At 45.7% G+C, this 20,924-nt stretch overlaps 1 protein-coding gene across 1 annotated transcript in view; it reads right to left on the reverse strand.

Moving 5' to 3' along the window:
• COL27A1 (collagen type XXVII alpha 1 chain) overlaps positions 1-20,924 on the reverse strand; it is a 138,721-nt gene that overhangs the window by 90,181 nt on the left and 27,616 nt on the right. The window contains exons 5-10 of the mRNA XM_079324324.1: positions 16,269-16,322; positions 11,265-11,318; positions 9,330-9,383; positions 4,782-4,826; positions 3,926-3,979; positions 1,500-1,544 (exon numbers count right to left, since the gene is read on the reverse strand). Of these exons, the coding sequence (XP_079180450.1) occupies positions 1,500-1,544; positions 3,926-3,979; positions 4,782-4,826; positions 9,330-9,383; positions 11,265-11,318; positions 16,269-16,322 (306 nt within the window). The remainder of the gene's footprint in view (positions 1-1,499; positions 1,545-3,925; positions 3,980-4,781; positions 4,827-9,329; positions 9,384-11,264; positions 11,319-16,268; positions 16,323-20,924) is intronic.

Below are 20,924 nucleotides of genomic sequence, written 5' to 3' on the forward strand. Positions count from 1 at the left end.
TGCACAAAACTCAGTGTTTGCCTTCCCTTGCCACAATGGCAGCCTTGTGTTTAATCCCTTTGCTCAGCAGCCTGGACAAAGTTACCTTGTGTGCTGGGCCCCTGCAGAGCCCCGAGCGGTGCCAAAAGCGCCGAATCCAGAGGAAGTGGATTTCAGCAGGGAGCCCCCTCCGTGGCACCTCACTGCTACAGGAGCCAAGTGCTAACACTGCTTTTTCTCTCATCTTTCTTTCTCCATCCTTGCTAAATCTCTATCTGCCAGCCCCACCGAGCTTTTTCACCAGTCCATCCTTCCCTGTGGGTTGTGTTTCCTTTAGGGACAGCACCCAGCTGGGAAATGATGCTACATTAAAATGATCCTATCTGCCTTTGCCTCCTGAATACTAAAAGTAACCACATAACTCCCAAACCTATCCTGGAGAAGGAAAAAGTAGAGGTGGAGGATGAAGAAGAGTCCAAAGCTGGCTCCCTTAAACCACAAATTTTACCTTATCACCCAACTCTGGCTGTGGTTGAACTGAGAAAGGGCTTCCTTGGCTATTTATAAATATTTCTGTCCTCACCCCTCAGGAGTGCAAAATGAATAACTTCCAAATCTTACATTCTGCACATCTATCACCTGATAATTACACGAGGTCCTGGTTAGAGCAGAGAAAGAGATGCTCCAGGGAAAACTCAAGCCCTTGCAGAAGTGGGGTGAGCAAGCTGTGCTCTCAGATTTTCCTCTCTCCTGCAGGAATTGAATGTGCCCTCTCCTTTCCCAGTTCAGGAATACTGCTAGCTACAGGGTCAGCATTTGTTTATTCCTTGCAGTTTTTCTAGTGATGAAAGCCAGCTGCTAGAATTTACTGCATATAGAGAAAGTATCACGTGTTAGAGAAGTGGGGATTTATTGGCTTAGAATCGCATTGTGAATTTATAATTGCAGGAAAAGAACAAAATGTGATTAACAAGAGCCTTAAGTAGTAATAAAAAAAGAATCCTTTGCAGTGAGAATAAAACCCCAGCAATTATTTTTGGTGAGCAATACCAGACAGGACTGAGATATTGTTTGTATTTGCACATGGCTTCAAGATGCTGGCTTGCTGTTGTGCACAATGATATAAATCACTCCCAAACCAGGCCTGTACCCAAATGAGCCCATGTTCAGCATGGTCAAAGACCACTGAACCACACTGATTGAAACTAAAGAGGCCTTTGTGACATGGGGCTTGCAGCCTTTGATAGGAATTTGTAAGCCATCCTTTCCTCTCCTGCAATGTGAGCTCTGAAGGGGCTGACTTTATCATCAGCACTACCGGGGAACTTTGATCACGGTACATTCCGTGTTTAATTTAAAAAACTTAACAGTGCTTCAATAAACAAGTGGTGTGCAGTTCAAATCTCCCAAAACCAACAAATTAAAGCAACTGGCTTCAGAATTGCAAAATCAAGCCTAAAGTTTCTTGAGAAGCCTTTGATAAACACAAGCAGAGGAAAGGCAAATGAAAGGTTGCTTACCCGAGTGCCTTTTGGGCCAGATTCCCCTATGGGGCCAGGTAAACCCTAGAATAGGAAGGAAAAAACAAATACAAATGTGGACAAGCTTTAACTTAAAATACTGAGTGGTGCCAACCCCCCAAGCACCATCCCTGCATGAGTCTGTTTTAAGTGTTCTCAAAGCTCTCAAAGCTTTAAGTGCTGCATGGTTCTGCTTTAAGGTTTTACTTTAAACATCCGAGGAGTTTCAACAAAGGAGAAAAAAAAAATCAAAACGATACAAATAACAGATCTGCCATTGTTGAGGAGCTGGGATTCAGCAGAACCTGAGACTGCTGCACACAGTGAGGCTTCCCTGGGGCTGAAGCAGAGATTTCTGATGATAGAGACCACAAGGGCTGCTGCATGGGGTGCCCAGAGGTTGTGTTACATTTGGGATGCAAGGCACAGTGATGCTCTGTGCCCAGCAACTCTCCATTCATCTTCCTGCCTGAGCAGGCACAGGCACAGCAAATGTATTCCAGTACCTGCTGAGGGAACACTGATGCAATGAGAAATTTCTACAGCTCAGAAAGTCAATCAGCAATGCAGGTACTGTGATATCTCTAACCCTTTGCAGCATCAGCTATGGAAAGAATTGAAAATTCATTCCCTGTTCTAATTCTATGCCTGATGCTGCTCACTCAAAATATTGCCAAGAAGAAAAGTGTAAAAATGCAAAATCAATTTTTGTGTTTATTGCCTTCTGACAAGTTTCCAGATCAATTTTTTTTCCTAGTTCTAAATTTTGATGAGATTTTCTGTGAGGGAAAAAAAAAAAAAGGGCTTAGTCCATATTTTCTTCAGCTGGCAGCACCGCAGGCTCAGCCTGGGATGTGAAAATTGGGTTGTGCTTTTTCCTGGCTCCTGCATCATTGCCAAAGATTTCAGGCATCAGGGTGAAGTTACAATGCTGCTTGTGATGCACAAACCAAACCCCAGCCAAACACTCTCTCCCGTGGCTGCAGAGCCAGCACAGCTGACAGGAGTAACAAGTAGTAAAATCTCAGTAAAGTAAACAGCCCTGATGCAGGATACACACAACATTCAGATAGGCTGAAAAAAGCTGCCTTAAAAAAACAGAAAAGTCACTTTCCTGACCCAAACCACGTTTTTAAGAAGGCGGATTTGTTCTTTGAATGTCGAGGCACAGATTTCATCCTGCTTATCTGATGGGCTGAATTGCTGAACAGCATTCATTAACCTTGTATGTCCAAAATCTCTTGGACCTCTTCTTATTAGTCACCTAACACACATTCACACCTAGAGACTCTTTGGCATGCTCAGCTCTGAGAGCCTTTCAGAGTATGAATGGAGCATTTAGTCAGGTGCATAAAGCTCCCATCCAGTTCTGCCATCTGCACTCTCCAGTGTGCTAAGCAAGGTATCAGTTAAATTTTCAATTTAAAGTGGGCCATGCATTATTGACAGTCTGAGGCAGAGAGATGCAGACTTGTTCTGCAGGTCTAGTTCAGATTTAGTCCAATAACCTTAAGACCTGCATAAAAAATTCACATCCAATCTCACTCTAAGTCTGAAAGACTCAGGGCAGAGCATTTGGGATCTTTGACATCTGCCTGGTCTCTTGGCTTACAGATAAAAGTGGCAGAATCCCACATTTAATGGGGATTAAATGGACATTTGTCCATTTCAGAAAACCCCAACAAACTCACTTCATCATAAAATGTTACAGGGCTGGGTGTTCTTTCTTCCAAGAGATGTCATTTTTAGGGCCTTACAAATTCTTCACTTTCCTTTACACTACTCAGCATCTTACTTCAGTAGGACAACAAAGTGTCCAATTTTGACCCAATGCTCCTCCATTCCTAAAGTTGTCATTGTGTAATTTTTCAGCATGAGAACAATGACTTGTCTTTCATAATCTTTTTTTTTGCAGCTGCAAGTATGATTTACATATATTTTTACAGTTCATGCATAACACTGTGTGTGCATACGTAGGTTTATACCAGTGCATTTTATTTTAGTGAGAATTCATCTGAATCTCCTCCTCCAATAATAAATACTCCTTTTTCCACCCCAGGTTTCTAACTTGTCCAACATTAGATGCAAAATATTCCCAGAAAAGAAGGGTTAGCAGCTTGCACATGTCTTTCTCTGCTCTGCTGTTCTGTTTTTCCCCAATTGTTATACAGAGGAAAAATCTGTGATAATTTGGTGTAGAAATTCAGGTTTTATCTATCATGTGCACAAAATACTTTTTAACAAGATTTCAGAGTTGAATGACTGTGTTATTGGTACAACCTCTAGAGGAGGAAAGAAGGAAAATGTTCAGAGATCAATATAGCAACATTTCCTAGAGGACTGCACTGTCCTTAGTGGGGCATGTCTTTAGCTACCTGAACACCCAAATCCCTACTCTGTGCACAGCACGATGAGATTTACTGCACCTGCCTGCCAGGATAACCTTTGGCACCTGGACTTCCAGCTGGTCCTCGTTCACCCTTTGGAGAGAAAAAAGAAAAGGCACAAAAAGTCAGCAGAATGTCCCACTTGGGAAGTGTTTTTAGCTGAATCCCTGAGGAATGGATTAACATTCCACTGATAATGGATTAACTGATGCACTTTTATAGAGAGGAAAACAATATTAAGGGTGGATAATGAAGTTAATTAATGAAGGGGAAAACACAGGGAAGCCAAGTCAACAGGATGAGCAAAAGCTGCTGTTTGTCCTCCCTCAATTGGTGCAGAGCAGCAGAGAATCTGGAACAAGGACACTAAGAGAAGGTGTAAGGCTGCATCTATATCTGGCATATGGAACCGTTTTGCTGGTGGGAAAGCACTGCCAAAATTCTTCAGAACTAAATGGATTCATGTATAATATCCTTTAACATCATTGCTAACAGGGCCTGCTATTCATTGCCTTTTTTTTTTTACTGCATTGCAAACATCAAACTTAACCAAATAGAGAGGGGGGAGAAAAGCGGAGGGGAGGAATGGGCTTTGGGAAGGGAATCACAAATACTCAACACAGTGTGGTTAGCAAAGTCCAGGTGAAATTAATGTGAAAAGAGAAATAAAGGGGGAGGATGGCAAGCTGGTTTTTCCTCCCCCAAGTAAACTTAGTGTGGCTGAGCAGTAAAAATTAGAAATGAAATGTAGAGACTCTAAGGCATCTCCTCCCACCAGGCCATGGAGTCTGGGTCCCTGTGTGTGCTCAGGTCCTGCACCAGAGCCAAACCAGCATCACAGTCAGCAAACCCATCCCTGCTCAAAGCTCCCCTGCTGGGAACAGGGAAAACTCACCTGCTCTCCAGGGTGACCTAGTGGTCCAGGGTAGCCTTTATATCCCTGTCAAAATAGGATGGGAGAGGTGAATACTAGGAAACAAAAATATAGTGAAATAATCTGGGTTTGGTTTCTATTTCTCTTTGCAGGTGAGACTAAAGTTCTGAGCAGAAGCAGGATTTAGGCAGCATTACACAATCATGAAGACTTTTATCAAGCTGCTTTGTGCTTATATTCCCCAAACCAGCTGATGTGCCCTGCTGTGCTCTGGGGTGGTGTATACTCCAGAAGGAATTGCTCCATGAACACATTTGGAGTGCTCTCCATGCTCAGATCTTTTTGCAATCTACACTTTGAGTATGGCTGTCCTTAATCCTCAGGAAACCACAAGCCCACAGAATGAAATGTTGTCTTCAGGCACTTTGGGGACTACAGCAACATGAGCCACTTGTGTTTCAGAGCTCTTTTGCTTTAGAGTTTGAAATGCCACTGGAAACACCAAAACAACCATTTACTGTCACAGAATTTTCAATTTTTCTGCTTTGAACTTGTCCAGCTTCCAGCTTTTCTAATCTAATTATTACAAGATCCAGAGTCCTTCATTATGAAGCTACTAAAAATGGTGAGCAAGCTGCCTCACAACCTGCTCTTTCTGCTTAATTAATTAGAATGGGTTTCTTAATCCACCTTGCTTATTGGCAAGTGTTTCAGGCTTCAAATCATTCTCACAGATCTTTCATAATCCTACTTCAGTTTGTCAGTATTTCATTTTTTGGGGGATGCAGACACTGGAGCAGGACAAGGGCAGCCTGTTTGACTGCAGACTGAGCACTATGTGTCTTTTAAGGGAGTTTGCTTTCTCCTAGATTTACCTAGAGCTCCCTTCAAACAGAGTCAATTTTGTATGTGATAGACTGTTCAGATTTTCCCCTCTTCTTTATTATCTTGCTTCAGCTGTTTAAAACAAACTTCCATCAAGAGAAGCAGAAAAAAAGATTAAATCAAATTACAGAGATCACTCTTTAGCAGGAGGGAAAAAAGAAAAAGGAGAAAAAAAGCAGAAAATTTAACTTGAAACAAATGGGAGAGAAAAAAAAAAACAAATCATGGAACAATCTTTGCACAAATACTAGAGAAATAACAAATGACTTTCAAGGGTGGGTTACAACTACTTGTACCTCAAATACAGGGGTGACTGAGCCCTTGGCCTTTGGCTCCACTCAGCACTCCAGCCCAGGGCTGTTTCTGCTCCCAGGTGCACAGCTCTGCTCAACAGCTCTTTTATTCTTCCCAGGGGCTATTCCAGAGCTGCAGCCCCAGCCTTTGCTGGCAGGGTGTGCAATGCTCCCAGCCATCCTGGCCACTCTGCTCCCCTCTGCACTCCTCCTGCCTTGTTGTTTCAGACAGTCTGGCCTGGAATGATGTTGATTCCCTTCTCTCCTGCTTGGCTTTGCTGATATTCCATGGCTCTGGACAGAGCTGCACCTCCTGACAGGGCTGACCTGAAAGATTCTTGTTAGAACCACCTCAAGGTCCTTTGTCCAAATGCTGTGGGAGCGTTTCAGTCACAGATTCCTCACTGGAGGTGCCTCAGCAGCTCCTGGAGTAGGACCAGCACCACACAGGATTGTCTGCCCTGCTCATCCTCTCCTGCTCATCCTCTCCTTGGCAGAAGCTCAGCAGAAAGGAGGGAGGATGCTCCACCCTGCTTGGGTGTCTGGCCTGAAGGTGAGAGCTGCCAACAGAAACACCCCTGGTTTCAGCATCCCCAGTCACTCCCTGGAATTTGGATTTCCATGGGGTTTTCTCCTGGGATCTCTGCCCAGTTCTTCCAGTCTGGAGCAGGAGCTACCTTGTCTCTAGACAACTGGAGCACCAAGCTTAGAAACATCTTATTTTTCCACTGATAAGAAATACATGCCTGGCTTGGCTGCTCTGAACCATTCTGCTCCAGCTGGGTTTCTGCAGGATGGGTGTTTTGAGCCTGCAATGTCCACCCAAAGTAGGTGGTTGCATGATGGTCCCTTAAGATGCTCAAAGCACATCCTAAAACTAAATTCTGCACCAATTCTCTAGTGAATGGCACTTGGATTAATTATGTAGACATTCTGCTACTGTTATGTTCTCTTAAATATCCTCCTCACTACATCTTCTGGGCTCTGGAGAGTTTCAAACATGTATTTTCTCACAATATCCTCCAGTTATTTCTGCCTCAGGTGAATTACAGTGAGGGAAAACCAGAAAAGCTTGTGTATGTTAAAGCTGGCTGCAATGTGAAAATATTTACCTGCTAAAATCCTCTTCAAATAGCACTAAAATGACAGGGCAGAGGGTATGACAACAACTGCATTTGCTCTTTTATCTGAACACTTCCTGGTGATTACAGGGCACTCCACACGAAGGGCTGTGATTTAGAGAGGAAATTGCACTCCAGTGAAGGATTTACTCATCTGTGATGATATTTATAATCCACTTTTCCCTAGCTAAAGGGATCATGCTCACTTTGGTAGGAAATGTGAAGAATAAAGGGGCAGGGAATGAGAGCTGCACACAGGATGTTTTGAAGCACTGATCCCTCCCCAGCTCTGCCTTTGCTCACTGATTCCAATGAAGCTCTGCCTCTCTCAGTGCTGTTTTCTCCTCTGGAGCAATGATGCTGCTCTGCTGAGATTTATCTCCAAGCTCTGCAGCCCCAAACCAAACCCCAAAGCCCACAGATACCCCAAAGGCACCAGAGGGAAGGCAGAGGGAGCATCCAAGTCCTGCCACCCGTCCTGGTTTGCAAAAGAACCTTTTGCTCTGTGTGGGGAGGATGACAAACACACCTGCTGCTTCAGGGCTCAAGTTTCATGTGCTCACAGATGTGTGGAGCTAAAACAGCTTTGGGGTGCTCTGGGACCAGCCTGTCCAATCCTACAGATCCAATCCAGGTCTGTCAGCATCCCCAAGGCAGCCACACTATCCAAAACCACACGCTGCTGCTTGTGGCTCCAGCTCCCACTGCTCAGACAGTGGTTTCATTGAGTGGGAAAAGCATTTTGTTTCTCCTGGTTAAACGTTTTGCCCATTTGAAAGTTTCTACATGGTGTTCTCTGATCAAAGCCCTGAGACCACTTTTTGCAGAGTCTCCATGGAATGAGAGATGTCCATTTCCAGGGCATTGCTGTTTTCCAGTAGTCAAGATATGTTGCCCACCTTCAGCCAAGCACCAGTGTATTTTCACTGGGGGAATGCCAGCAGAGAATCCAGATTAAAAAAAGAAAAAAAGATTTTTTTTCCCAAACATTTCTCCAACAGCTTTAAATTTTTTCTTAATGCAAGATGCTAATAAAAGCCAGGTTGCACCAAACCCACTGCCAGACCAGTGCTACTGGGAGGTGTTTTTAAACTGCACCAAAGGAAAAATTTCAACATCCAACTTGCTCATTACTTGAAGAAACAGAAGCATACCCCTGCATTTACCCTGTCCTGTGGGAGTTCAGATCAGATGTGAAGGCCATGTGCTGGACTTGGGATTGTTTGTTCAATCTCCTGTTCCTTCTCTGCTTTTTCCACTATGAGTGCTTACACTCCTGACATTGCATTTTGCTGATCGTAACCACAAGGTTTTGTTTTATGAGCTGTTATACCAGGAAAATGGTATTCTTTGCACCCTATTAGTTAGAACTTGTTTGTGACAGCAAAAGATCCATAATTAATCACTCAATTGCTCCTACTCCACACAGCACCCCAAGCGTGACCAGCCTTGGAGCAGTAAAATAAACTCAGCTCCTCCTCTTGGCAATTTGGGTCCAGTATAAAGCATACAACAAATAATCAGGGAGAGGGAGGGCTCCTTTCAGCCTCCTCCACACCTTCTTTCTCTCCTTGGAGTCTTAAAACATACCAGAGGAGGTGTTTGTGTGCAGCTAATTGTTGACCTGAGGAGCAGAGTATGGTCAATGGCCCATTGACTGATGAAGTGTTTGAAACAAAATGCTAATTTTAACTGTTCAGTTTAGGTGGCAATGTTGGCTTGTTGGGAGGGGGAGTCATAGCCACTGAGCCCCTCTGAAACAGCTCCCTGAAACAGGTCCAGGTTCCAGAAAAATAAACCAACCTACCAACACAGCCTGGAACTGCTGACAGCAAAACAAAGAGGGAAGGCACACAGATACATTTTTGAAATATACTTTACCAGGATAGACAGTTGTAGTTTTTTGGAATGCTAGTACTCTTCTGAACCCATCCTTTGGGTGCTGCTGTTGGTTGGAGATCCCTTTAGATAATGCACTGGCTGCACAAGGCCTAAACTGAGCTTGCTGAGGAACATCCAGTGTCAGGGTGCAGAGGGATGCAGGATACAAAGAAGGAACAGAATTCTGCATTCAGAATTTAATTTCCTACTCTTTCATAGTCTTTAGGCAGTTGCTTCAGCCTATCTCCCTAGGTTATACACCTGCTAAACAGCCACAAGGCTCATTGGGAGGATACTGGGACTTTTGATTAAATCTTTCAGGAAGACTTAAAGAAGAAAATTTTAAAATAAAATTGCTGATCTAATTAATTGGAAAAGAACACTCTTACCTTTCTACCAGGTGGTCCAGGGAACCCAGTTAAACCAGGTAAGCCCACATCTCCCTGTAGGAAGCAAGCAAGCTCAATTAGTTTTCAGCAACATTTTCCCTACGCCTACTGCAGTTACCACAGTTATTTTGCTGACACCAGCCCCCAGCTATTGATATTTCTGGTTCCAATCACAACTCTTCAAAACCTGACTGGATAAGAAGAGTAGATTTAAACAACATCTCTATTAACTGGCTCATATAAATAATAACCCCAGTTAATTAATGGCAGCTGCTGCTGGAGTCCAGCTCTTAGCAAGCAGAATGAATGCGCTTTTTTTCCCCTCAATGATCTCATTCAGTCACATGCTCCATTCGCCTTTCAATAGGCATTGAAATCGCCAAGGCAAGGAAATTTTAGATTTTAAATGCAATAAGAACAACAGGTACCTCCTGCCAAATCCTGTGATTTGCTCTTGCACTCTGCTACTGCACTGGCTCAGCCCACGGCTCCCGTTCGGATGGTGCTGGTGGTGCAATTATTTAACCTGCCCCTCTGACATGGACTGAACATTTGCAGGCTGCTGCTGGGAGGGTTTGTTCAGTGGCCTGTGCTTCTGAGAAGGGATTGCTTCACATCCCAGCTGGCATACCCAAACCAGCACAGAATGGATGAGTGCATTGCCCTGAGACCTCTCCAACACCCAGCCCGGTTGGCTGAGCCCACTTGGCCTCCTCTGATCAGGATCACAAAACCCTGGAGTTTCTCCTTACTGAAATTCAACATATTTCCAGTATCTAGCTTGAAAATTAGGCCTCACTCCAAACTCCTGATGGAAACTCCTTATTCCTATTGCTGCAATCAGGTATAAAGCCTTGTTAACACAAGCTAAAGCTGATCTGGATCTCTCTCTTTACACCAGCATTGTCTTCAAACAAACAGTTCCAGGTGGAATGCAGGTGGATGATTTCCATGTGATGCCACTCCAATATAATGTACCACAAATTTCAAAAGACATCCCATGGTGTTAAGTTAAAAGCATAATTTCAGATTTAGCCTTCTGAATGGTTTCTAGCATCACCTTCCATCCTGCAGTTGTGTGGTCTCACTGTGCTGTATGGAGGCACCTGGTGCCAAATGAAGGGCCCAGCTCCTTAAGGCTGGTGCTTTCTGAGCTGTGCATTGATAGCAAGGTTTATGGTGAGAGCAGGAGAGCCAGGCTTCTGCCCTGGACATGAGTTACCAAGGATTGTGCAGGCATCACTGACAGAGCTAACTGAGGTAGATGATGTGGAGCCCTACTGCTCATTTCCAGAATTCTGTGGGGGCTTGTTGCTTCAGTAAAAATCATTCAGCTGGGGAACGGCAAAAATGGGAGTTGTAACTTATTGAAAAGAGTTAGCAGAACTCTGATCCTCAAAACTGCTAAACCCAGAAAGCAGCTTTCTTTCCCAGCTGTGTGCTTTGTGCTGATTTGAGCAGCCCTTGGTGGAAACTCCTCAGCAAGATCCAGGCCTGAGACACCTCCACCAAGAACCCTCGGCCCTGATGGGGATGCAGCATGGGGCAAACCCCTGTTCCTCAGCTCCTCAGCAAGAACATCCTTCCCCTGGCCTCCAGGGTTTTTATTCCTTGCACTGGGACTGCCTCTTGCTGCAGCTGCATGCCCAGAGTGTGGCTGTACCTCAGATGTGCTGCTTCAAACACTGCTGAAGTAGGGGCAGCAGGGACCTCAGCTGGGCTGTGGATAAATTGGATAAACAGACAACACCATGGCAGGTGGCACCTCAGTGCATGATGATCTCTCAGACTCCCTCTCTTTAGTCCTGAATCCAAGATCTGAGCCTTATTCCCAGTCTAAGTCTGCCTGGGCAGTGGGGTGCTCGTGGCTGCAGTACAGACTCCCTGTGTGTGTGCACAGCTCCAAAGCCACCATGGCCTCAGGGGACATCTCACCTTCTGCCCATTGCGAGCCTTCCCAGGTGACAGCCCAGGATCACCCTTCTGACCCTGAAATGAAAAACTCACATTAGTGACATAACACAAGGGTCCAGCCCACAGATGTGGTTCTGCTTCCACCACGCCTCCAAATTAGAAAAACACTTTGTTTTATCCCAGTCTTCCCTGACATCCCAAATGTATTAAAGTGGCCTGGAATAGCTGTTTTGCTGGGGGTGGATTTGGTGAGTGATTGCTGCTGCTAAAGAGTTGAGTTTTAAATAGTAGTTGACAGTATTCAATTGGCTAAAGAAAGGATAACTGGAAGAAAGCAATGTCAGGGCTTTTGATACTTATTAGACCAGACAGCTGCAATTCCTTCCTTGTCTACAGCTACCATCACAAAAATAATTACCAAGCCTATTACTGGGGCTGAACCATCCTTCTCAACAACTCACTAGATGCTGTTGCTTTTTTAACTGTGAGGAACAGATGAGGCTGCAGAGAAAGTTGTACTAATTAGACACCCCCAACAGGCAGAGCTGTGTGAGGCTCCCAGGCTGGCAGAAAGTGACACATGACCTTAAGTGGCAGTATTCCTTATTTTCCTCCTTAACAACCGTGATGAGGGAAATTACAGTTGGAGGCTGTGATCTTCTGACAAACACAGGCTGCAATCTCAGCAGCATTTGATCATCTAATTCCAGCAGATTCCTTTGGAAATCCCACTTTGAATTCTCAAGAGGTGGAAAGGTAATGTGAGCACCTAACAGGGGGAGAGATGCAAGTAGGAAAATCTAGAGGAGACTGAAGAATCCCAGGTTCTTGGGTAGGGGAGAGGTAAAGCTTAGCACCCATCTCTTCTGGCACAGCCCAGAGGGGTATCCCAGGACCAGGCACTATTTAACATCCCATAAATCATAAACAAACCACAACCTCTGTGTGCCACATCAGCACAGGACAGCTGGAGAGTTAACTGATGGCTGTCAAGGGAAGTGCCTGGAGGGAAGGGAGACCCAGAAGGAGCAGTACTGGTTGTGAACTGGCATTTCTCAGCCAGCTGAGCTGCTTTTCCACACAGCCTCACTGTGAGTTCATTCCACGTGTACTTCCCACCTTGCACAGGGTGTAACTCCCCTTTCTCCTCCTCCTCCAGTATCCAGCAGAAGCTGTGAGACTCAGGAGTGAGACTGCTTGGCTCTGGACTGTAGGGAGCACTGCTGATTCAAGGCAGATGTATCTGCACAAATTCTGAATGAAGGCTGCTGCTTTCCAAACAGCAAATGAAGTCATGCAGATAATCTTGCTTTGCATGCAGCTGTTATCAGGGCAATTCTCCCACTCCTTGAGCTTCAGAGCAGTCAGTGGGTGCTGCCACTGCTGGGAACAGATCAGAGCAGCCCTTGAGATTCCTGGGTGTTCATTTCTGCTCTGTAAAATTAATTTACTGCAGCAGGTAGACACACCCACAACTTTCCCTAAATCTTCCCATGTGTTCCATGCAATGACTTTGAGACATGGAAAAGAACTTGTGCTTTCCCCTGGGAAGCTCCAGGTCACTCCAGCCAGGTCTCTGCTCTGCACTGGTTCTGTGTGCAGCACTCTGAGACCATCACACAGGTGGAGAACTCAGCAGGATCACATCCCCAGGATCCATCAGCAATGGCACCAGCTGGATGTGAGGGCTGGAATTGTGGATTAATTGCTTGAGATTCTTACACAGTAATTACAACAGGGGAATTAACCTCAATCTTGTCCATCACCAAGCCACAGCACCATTCCCACAAGTTTCTCTTTCCCATCCTAACTTACTGAGAACCCTTCTCCCTCTTGTAAAGGAAGAAATTGTTTTTTCTTCTTATTATTTTTTGTGTTTGTTTTTTGTTTCTTTGTTTGTTTTTTCTTCCTACCTGGGAGAAGTCTACAGCTGTACAATTTAAACATCTCAGTTTTTCAATCCCACTGATACTATTTTAAAGTGAGCCAAACTGATGAGCTACCTTGGAGTGAAAAAGCATTCACTAAACTGAAAACCCAATATTTTTCAAGTGCTTTAAGAAGAAATTTTTCCAGAGCAGCAAATCCTCCTAATACCTGATGCCAAAAGCCTCCAGGTGAGAGATGCAAACCCAACTCTTGCAGAGGCTTTTGAAAACACACCTTGTCTGACCATCTTCCCAATCCCAAACTCTATTAGGGCATCCTGAGAGCTTCACCCAGTCATTAGCAAACACCTCTCCTGTCCCCCAGCAGCTTTCAGGTGACTGACCCAGCCCCAGCCTGTGGCTACAGCTATTGCAGAGGTTATCTGCAATAATCCCTCTCTGCCAACCAGATGCAACAGCATTTTACAGCTGCCAAGGACAAGGAGCAGAAGGCAGAAAGTGGCAAGGATCCTCCTTTAAGCAGTTTCACACTATGAATTGCTGAGCTAAGCAGCACAGGCTAAATTCCCAGGTGGCACAAGCAGGTGTAATGCCACTGGAGTCAGTGGAACCATGCCCAAGCAGATCAGCAGGATTTTGGCTCAACAGCTACAAACAGCTCTGTGCAAAAGATCAGCTTGCTAAGTCCAGGGAATTACAAGTGCTCAGCTCCAGTGGTGAGAATAAAGTGGGCTCTGCACAGGGTTGACTGTGAAATGCAGAAACACAGCTAAAGCAGCACAGGAGACACATAAAACCCTCAGAGCCTGCAGTGCCACAGCCCAGCCCTTGCAGAGCTGCCTGGCTTACAAGGGCTCTGGTCATTCAGCTGATAAATATTGTGCTCCCTTCTTAAGTGACAATGACTTGGTGTTAGTCATGGTTTCCAAGCTGTATCTATCTGGGAAACTTCAATTTCCTTTCTTAGATTGCTTGTGTTTTCTGTGGGATTATCTGCTGTCTCAGCCAGACCAAGTCCAGCAGCCACTTGAAGGCTCTCAGCAAGAAAAGTTCCACTTGAAGCTGCTTTGCCTTGTTGCCCAGGCTGAGCTTTCATGAGTCCATAATTTCTGCCATGTGCTGGGTGTGTTAAGAAGATTCCCACCCCTGGAAGTGTCCAAGGTTGGATGGAGCTCTGATTGATCTGGTCTAGTGGAGGATGTTCCTGCCCATGGCAGGGGGTTGGAATGAGATGAGCATTCAGGTTCCAACCCAAACCATTCTTTGATGATCTTATGATGAAGAAATCAGGTCCCAGGTGCAGGTGGTTAAAACATAGAGGGGTGAAAACCTCATTTTGGGGCAAAGTCAATTTTCTGGGACTGCTGTAACATCAGAGAATTGAAGGGAAGGAGGGGAATCCAAACTCTGGCATCTGATCCACACCTTCCAAAGAGCATTTCTGGGGCAGAGGTGATGGAACCACAGTTCACCAGGCTGTCCCTGCCAGAGGTGACCCTTGGCTGTGGCCTGGGCTGAGCTCCAGCCCTCACATCCCATTGCAAACCCAACACTTCTTTTGACAAAGCACCATGAACAGACCAATCCTGCAAATGGTGGCTAGACAAAAATAAAATACATCACAGAGCCTGATGACACCAGATCTCTGCTGCAGACTTACAGCTCTCCATCCACTGAGACTTCCTGCTGCCAGACTGTGCATTGAGATGGAGGAAAAATGCTTACAGCAAGACTTAATTTCTATTAGGTGAGCACTGAATATCCCCTTACAGCCAAATGATGATTTCTGACAAGTCATTAGGCTAAAAGTATTTTTAAAAAATCCTGTAGCATAGAAATATAGTTTGATTCTACAGCTTGGATGAGGCTGGATTTGCAGGGCTGGAAGTTAGATAAAATAAGTTTGATTTGACTTATAAAACTCAACAAGTGTGATCTGGAAGTCATTGATGGAGAATAAATGCAGAACACTGAGATGCAGAATTTTTACAGGCTCACTTTTCAGGCTGTATGTGGAATTTAAACCAGCTGCTGTTCACCAGCATGTCTCCAGTGCCTAATTTTTAATCACATAGAGGCAGCATGCCAAGTTTCCAGAATCTTTTTCCCAGAGCATCAGTAGTGCTCATAACATTTCTGCCTACTGATGAGATCATGAAAAGACAGAACTATTGCTCACACCTTTCTCTGTTTGGCTGAGACATCCTACAACGTCCCTGGTACTGAAAATCTAAGTATTGCCTCTCCAAATCTCATTGTTCTTTAGTCCAACACAGATGTTATAAAATATAAACCTATTCCTTTGTAAACAATCATACCACAGCAATCCAAACAAGTTTTCCAGGAACTTTAGGTAACACAAAGCCTTATACGTGGAACGAGCTGGGAATTCAAACACCTTTTGGAAGGGTTTTGCTGCACACTGGGTTAGGACCCCTCCAGAGCCACATCTGTGCTCAATCCCAGGCCAGGGGAGAGGGTCCAGCCTCGGGGGGTGGCTCCCACCTCACTGTGCTCCAGCTGCCACCCTGGGGGAACGTGTGTGTGCAGAACAGGACAGGACCCAGAGCCCCTGGCACTGCAGGAGGGGTGTGAGCCCTGCTGGAGAGTGAGGGCAGCTAGAAGGGAGCCAGGAGATCAGTTTGGGAGGACTGGTGGAGCTCAGAGCTCTCAGAAACTCTGCAGAGGGAAAGAGAGAAGGAGGAGGAAAGCAGAGGAAGAGGCTGGTGTGAGAGTTTTAGTATTGGGTGCTGCCACTGTCCAGACTCAAAGGGAGAGGAACAGACTACAAAATCCAGAGGAGAGGAATGAGAAAGCAAAGAAATTCAGAGCTGGTGGAATGGGAGGATTCCACTGTCCTTGCCTGACATAGCAGTTTGTGCCCTGGCACAGGCATAGCTCTAGCAGGATCCTAATTTGGCAGTCTGAAATCCAGGAGAAGCAAGGATGGAGGCTCAGAGCAGGGTCTCTCTGGCACAGGAAAAGTGCTGCTGGAGAGCCCCTGTGAGAGCAGCAGGGAGGCAGAAAGGGCTTCAGCCACTTGTCTTTGTGCAGAGCAGGAGGAAAGGCAGCTGTCCTTCCCCCAGGATGTCCTGTGGGATGGGGAGGTGGCAGCTGCTCCCCAGTTCATACTTACTTTCAGTCCTGGGGGACCAGGTGAGCCAGGGTTTCCATGGGGGCCTGGGGGACCCTAAAACACACAACAAACACAAAACAGAGTCAGAAGGAGCTGGGGGGATCTGCATGAATCCTGGAGCAGCCAGAAGCCTCTGGCTGTGCTGTGCCAGGCTTGGGGCACAGCCCTGGGTGCCCTGGCAGGGGATGGTGGCACTGGGACCCACGCAGGGAAACTCAGCTGTGGGTTCCCACCAGCCTCTGGGGAAGGGGATGGGTGCCTGTCACCACAGGACATGTCATGACACTGAGATAATTCGGGTAAACCAAACATTCCACAGGTCAGGGGAGTCCAGGCTCTGGGAGGAGCCCAGCAGAGGGGAGCGGAAGCATGTGGGGGTGTTAACAGCTTTTTTTTTTTTTTTTTTTTTTTTTTTTTTTCCAGAATTGAAAAGAACAGAAGTAATTACTAGACAAAAATTGTTCACCTCTTTGAGGTGAACTCATTTTTCCTACAAGCCAACCAGATTTTTGCCTTTAGAGATTGGAAAGAAAATGGATAATCAGCAAAACAGTGGGAATAGCAGTAAGTCCAGGTAAAGCCTTTAAATCAATATTTCACAAGTTAAATCTGTATTTTTCCTTAGTTCTCACAAGTCAGTGACACTGTAGAGTATCTACCTCAAATCACATCCACCGGTATCTCCTTTTACATCACATTTTAAAAGCACCCTGCATATTTTCCAAAGACTATTTAAGGAGTTATCTGGAATCAGCAGCTAAGAATAGTTTATGCCTGGATTATACACAGCACAGAAGATCTGCTAACCTTTCAGGCAGAAGTAATAACAATTCTGAATCCTCTTGAACACGTTCCTGGGAGATGAAACAACCTGAAAATTCAGCTGCAAGCATTCTGCCAAGAACGTGTGAGAGCCCCACACTGCCATGAGGAGGTCTCTGTACCCTCAGGTTAGGGGAGAACAGGCAAGGGGATAAAAAACCACTCAGGCACTTTCTCAGCAAGTTGCAGGATTCCCAATGAGCATTTTAGGGCCAAAATCTTCAGGGTCTGATTTCCAAGGAAAATCAGTTAAACATGCCACTGGCAGCCAAGTTCAGTGCCCTTGCTGTCTTCTGAGAGAACGTCAGTGCACTAAATCTCTATTCAGTTTTATTTTTACTGCATTTTAATAGAAAATAATGCCTTTTCTAATTGGATCTTGTGGTACAGACAGTTGCTGAATGCTCAGTGCTATTTCACAACATGCTGCTCTGCTGCAAGAAGCTGTTTAATTAAAAGATTGAGACCGAACTTTTCAAATGCAGTTTATATCCAAATTAATGTCCCATTCTTAAATTCCTTTCAAATTTTCAGCTTGAACCAAAATGCTTTTATTGCCTCATTCTTAATTTCCTTCCAAATTTTCACCCGAAATTTTCCTGCTTAGCCCATTTGTGAATTTCCAGTGAAACTGAAAGTGCTTTAATTAAAATTAAACTGCTTGAGTATCAGCTTCTCAGTTGAAAACCCATACAGCTGCTGTAGTCAGAGTACCTGGACACTGAGGAGCCTTAAATAAATTCATCTTCCCAGCAAACTGGGGAATCACCTGCCCACCTTAGTGTGTGGAACAGTGAGACAGAGGCTGAATGTGCTGCTCAAGGTAATTCAACAAGTCTGTTGTGGCAAAAATGCTTCAGCCCGAGTCTATCAAGTCTCAAATGTGTAGGAAAATGAATAATAAGTGACAGAAATCAGGCCAGCAAAGTCTCTATAAAAGATGAGTTCCTAAAAAGCTTTTACACATAAGCAATAATCGAGGTAGCTCTGAGCAGGGTTCATAAATCCAGCCTGCTGCTGGATTTGGGGAGGGAATTCAGCTGTAATTCAGGTTTGGAGTGAGGCACTTGGCCCAGAGCCCACAGCAGAGCAGCATTTGCAGTCTGTGCTCCAGCAGAGCCCAGGGCAGGCTGTCAGTGCCAGCCTGGAGGAGCAGCAACCCCAGATGAAAGCCAGGAGGAAACCTGCAACCAGGGGAGCTCAGCTGCCAACACAGAGCTCCTGGGGAAGAGAAAATCACACCCCCAGCAAAATCTGGTGCAGGTTCTTCCAGAGCAAACCAAGGCAAAGCAACAAAATCCTGAAAAGCCTTAAGCAGAAGGAAAGGAGAATCCAGTCACAGTTTCTCGTGATTAAAAGTGTGATTATGAAAACAGACTCTTGAGATAAAACAGAGCCTTCACCACTGAGTTCAATGAGTCTGGCAGAGTGTGTCCAGTGTAATCCAGGCAAAGGAAGGTCAGAGACTCATCCTGTCCCTAAAGACTGATGTGATCTTATCCTGGTGGAAGTGGCCACATCCTGGTGATGCAATGATAGTGGGAAGTCCAGTCTGGCATGGAGGAAACTGCTGTGACCAGTTCTGGGGCTTGTGTTAAACATCTGAAACTGCTCTGGCAGCTGTGCAGAGAAAAGGGTGTAGTCTGCCAGCAGACCTAAAAATTGTAAAAAAATAATTGATCTTGATGTGTTCCAACATGGTGAGTCCTGAATCTGGGATTCCACCCACATTCTTGGCAGAGGAGGAAGATGCTGTGTGGTACAGTTAGATGGGCTGAGTAACAAGAGGTGCAGGAGAGCAGCTGCCTCAGGAGCTGTCAGCAACACTAATTGCTATATTGGATTAATTCAGTTTACCACTCCCACCTAGAAGTTTCGATTCTCCTAAATATATTTATCATTAATGCATTGGTTTTGCTCCTCTTATCTACACACAGGGTAGGACAATGCTGAGACCACTACAAGAAAAAAATCCCACTGCATGTGTCACTACTTGTTTAGGTGCTCATTTCCCCACCCACTCTGGCTTCCCATATCTGCTGAAACAATCCAATCTAGCAGCAGGCAGACTTGCATCTGAAAGCTTCCAAGCCTTGTACCAGAAACTCCATGGAAAATTTTAGCATGGGACAGCAGCAGCCCAAGGCTACTCTGTGGCACGGAGGCCAGAACAATCCCTGAATGTGTTCTCCAAGCAAGGAGGGGTTTCCACCTCCCTGGAATGTCTCCTGTGTGAATGCTGCTGCTTGAGAAGGACACTGAGCCACCAGTTCAGCTCGGGGGTGCCTGGAGATGGGACCCTGCTCACAGAAGTGCTTTTATGCCTGTGGTTCACAGCCCACAAAAATTAACAAAAGTGTAACTGTGCATAACTCCCCCCAACCCTCCAGCATTCACAAGGAAGGGGAAAAAAATCCTCCCAACTCCTGCTAAATGCTAGAGAGCTCCAGTCAGAGGAGTGACCGCTCATTTGAAAGTCATCATGTCTTGGGGTTTCACTGTGTAAAGCAACTTTTTCTGCCTCTGACCTACAGATCCCACTGTGACCTCTGGCTTACTGAAAAAGAGCTAAATATTTGAAGTGAAGCCAAGCAAACTGTTTCTTCAAACACTTTTCAGAAATTGGAAAATCTTCCTAATGGAATGAGGATGCTGGGGAATCTCCACAGCTGACTGAGCTGCTTGTTTCAGGAGGGAAGCCCTGCATTTTGAAGGAAAGGGAGATTTTTTCCAACCACAGACCAAATGTAACAGGGACATGTTACACTGGGACCTCCCAGTCTTTCAAGCTGCTGTGGTTCACAGGAGGATGGCAAGTGCATCCTGAAGCATCAGGGATATGCATTTCCTTCACTCACCCATTTGGGTGTCTCAGAGTTTAAATAAACCAGGAGCAAATACAGCACATCAGGGTTTTTATTGCTGATTCTGCCTCTGAATAGGGATGAAGCCCTTCTTGTGCCTGTGTTTGCTCACCTGGTGGAGGAGTGACCTCCAGTGGGACCTGGCTTCCTGAATTATTTAAGTGTTCTGGAAAGTTTGACTGTTGCTCTTTTCTTGCTGTCCTGGGGGCTGAGCAAACAACCAAGGCCAGGCTGGACAGGGCTTGGAGCAGCCAGTGGAAGGTGTCCCTGCCCGTGGTGTCAGGCTGGAACAAGAGGATCTTTAAGGTCCTTTCAACCCAAACCATGCCATGAACTGGCTCCTGTCTGGATGCACCTGAGACTTGCTGTTTCCTTCACGTGGAGGCAAAACAGGTGAGTGGGATTTGCACAGCCTCATCTGGAGGCAGTTTCATAGCAAGGGTCACTTCTCTGCAGACCTGCTCTCACCATGGGTGCTGTGCTGGTTACATTGCACCCCTGGAATGAGTCACAATTTTGGGGCAGATGTGCTGCCCAAAGCCCCTCATGCAGTTCCTCCCAGAGGCAGGAACAAGCTACAGTGGTAAAGGAATTACTGCTCCAGTGGGAGCCCTTTGCTGACAGCTCCTTGTAGAGCTTGTTGGCACATCCCTGAGAGCAAATCCCAGCCCCAGCCTCCTCCTCCCTGGGAGGAGGAATGCAAAGGTCAGAAATAAAAGCTCAGCACTCATGGGGGTGTCAGCACAGAACTGGGGGTGTCACTCGGCATCCCCAGTGCCACCACCCACCCTCACCACCATGGAAAAGCCTCCTGGGACCTGCCTGGCATTTCACATCACAGAAATCTGGGGAAATCCTTCATTGCCAACATTGCCATTGCCCTGGGTCATACACAGACACATGGCCAGGCACACAGCACATTCAGCCAAGGACAAACAGTGTGGACAGACCCCTTCTTAAGTCTCAAAGT

The sequence above is a fragment of the Erithacus rubecula genome (genome assembly GCF_903797595.1).
Source record: "Erithacus rubecula genome assembly, chromosome: 21".
NCBI classification, from domain to species: Eukaryota; Metazoa; Chordata; class Aves; order Passeriformes; family Muscicapidae; genus Erithacus; species Erithacus rubecula.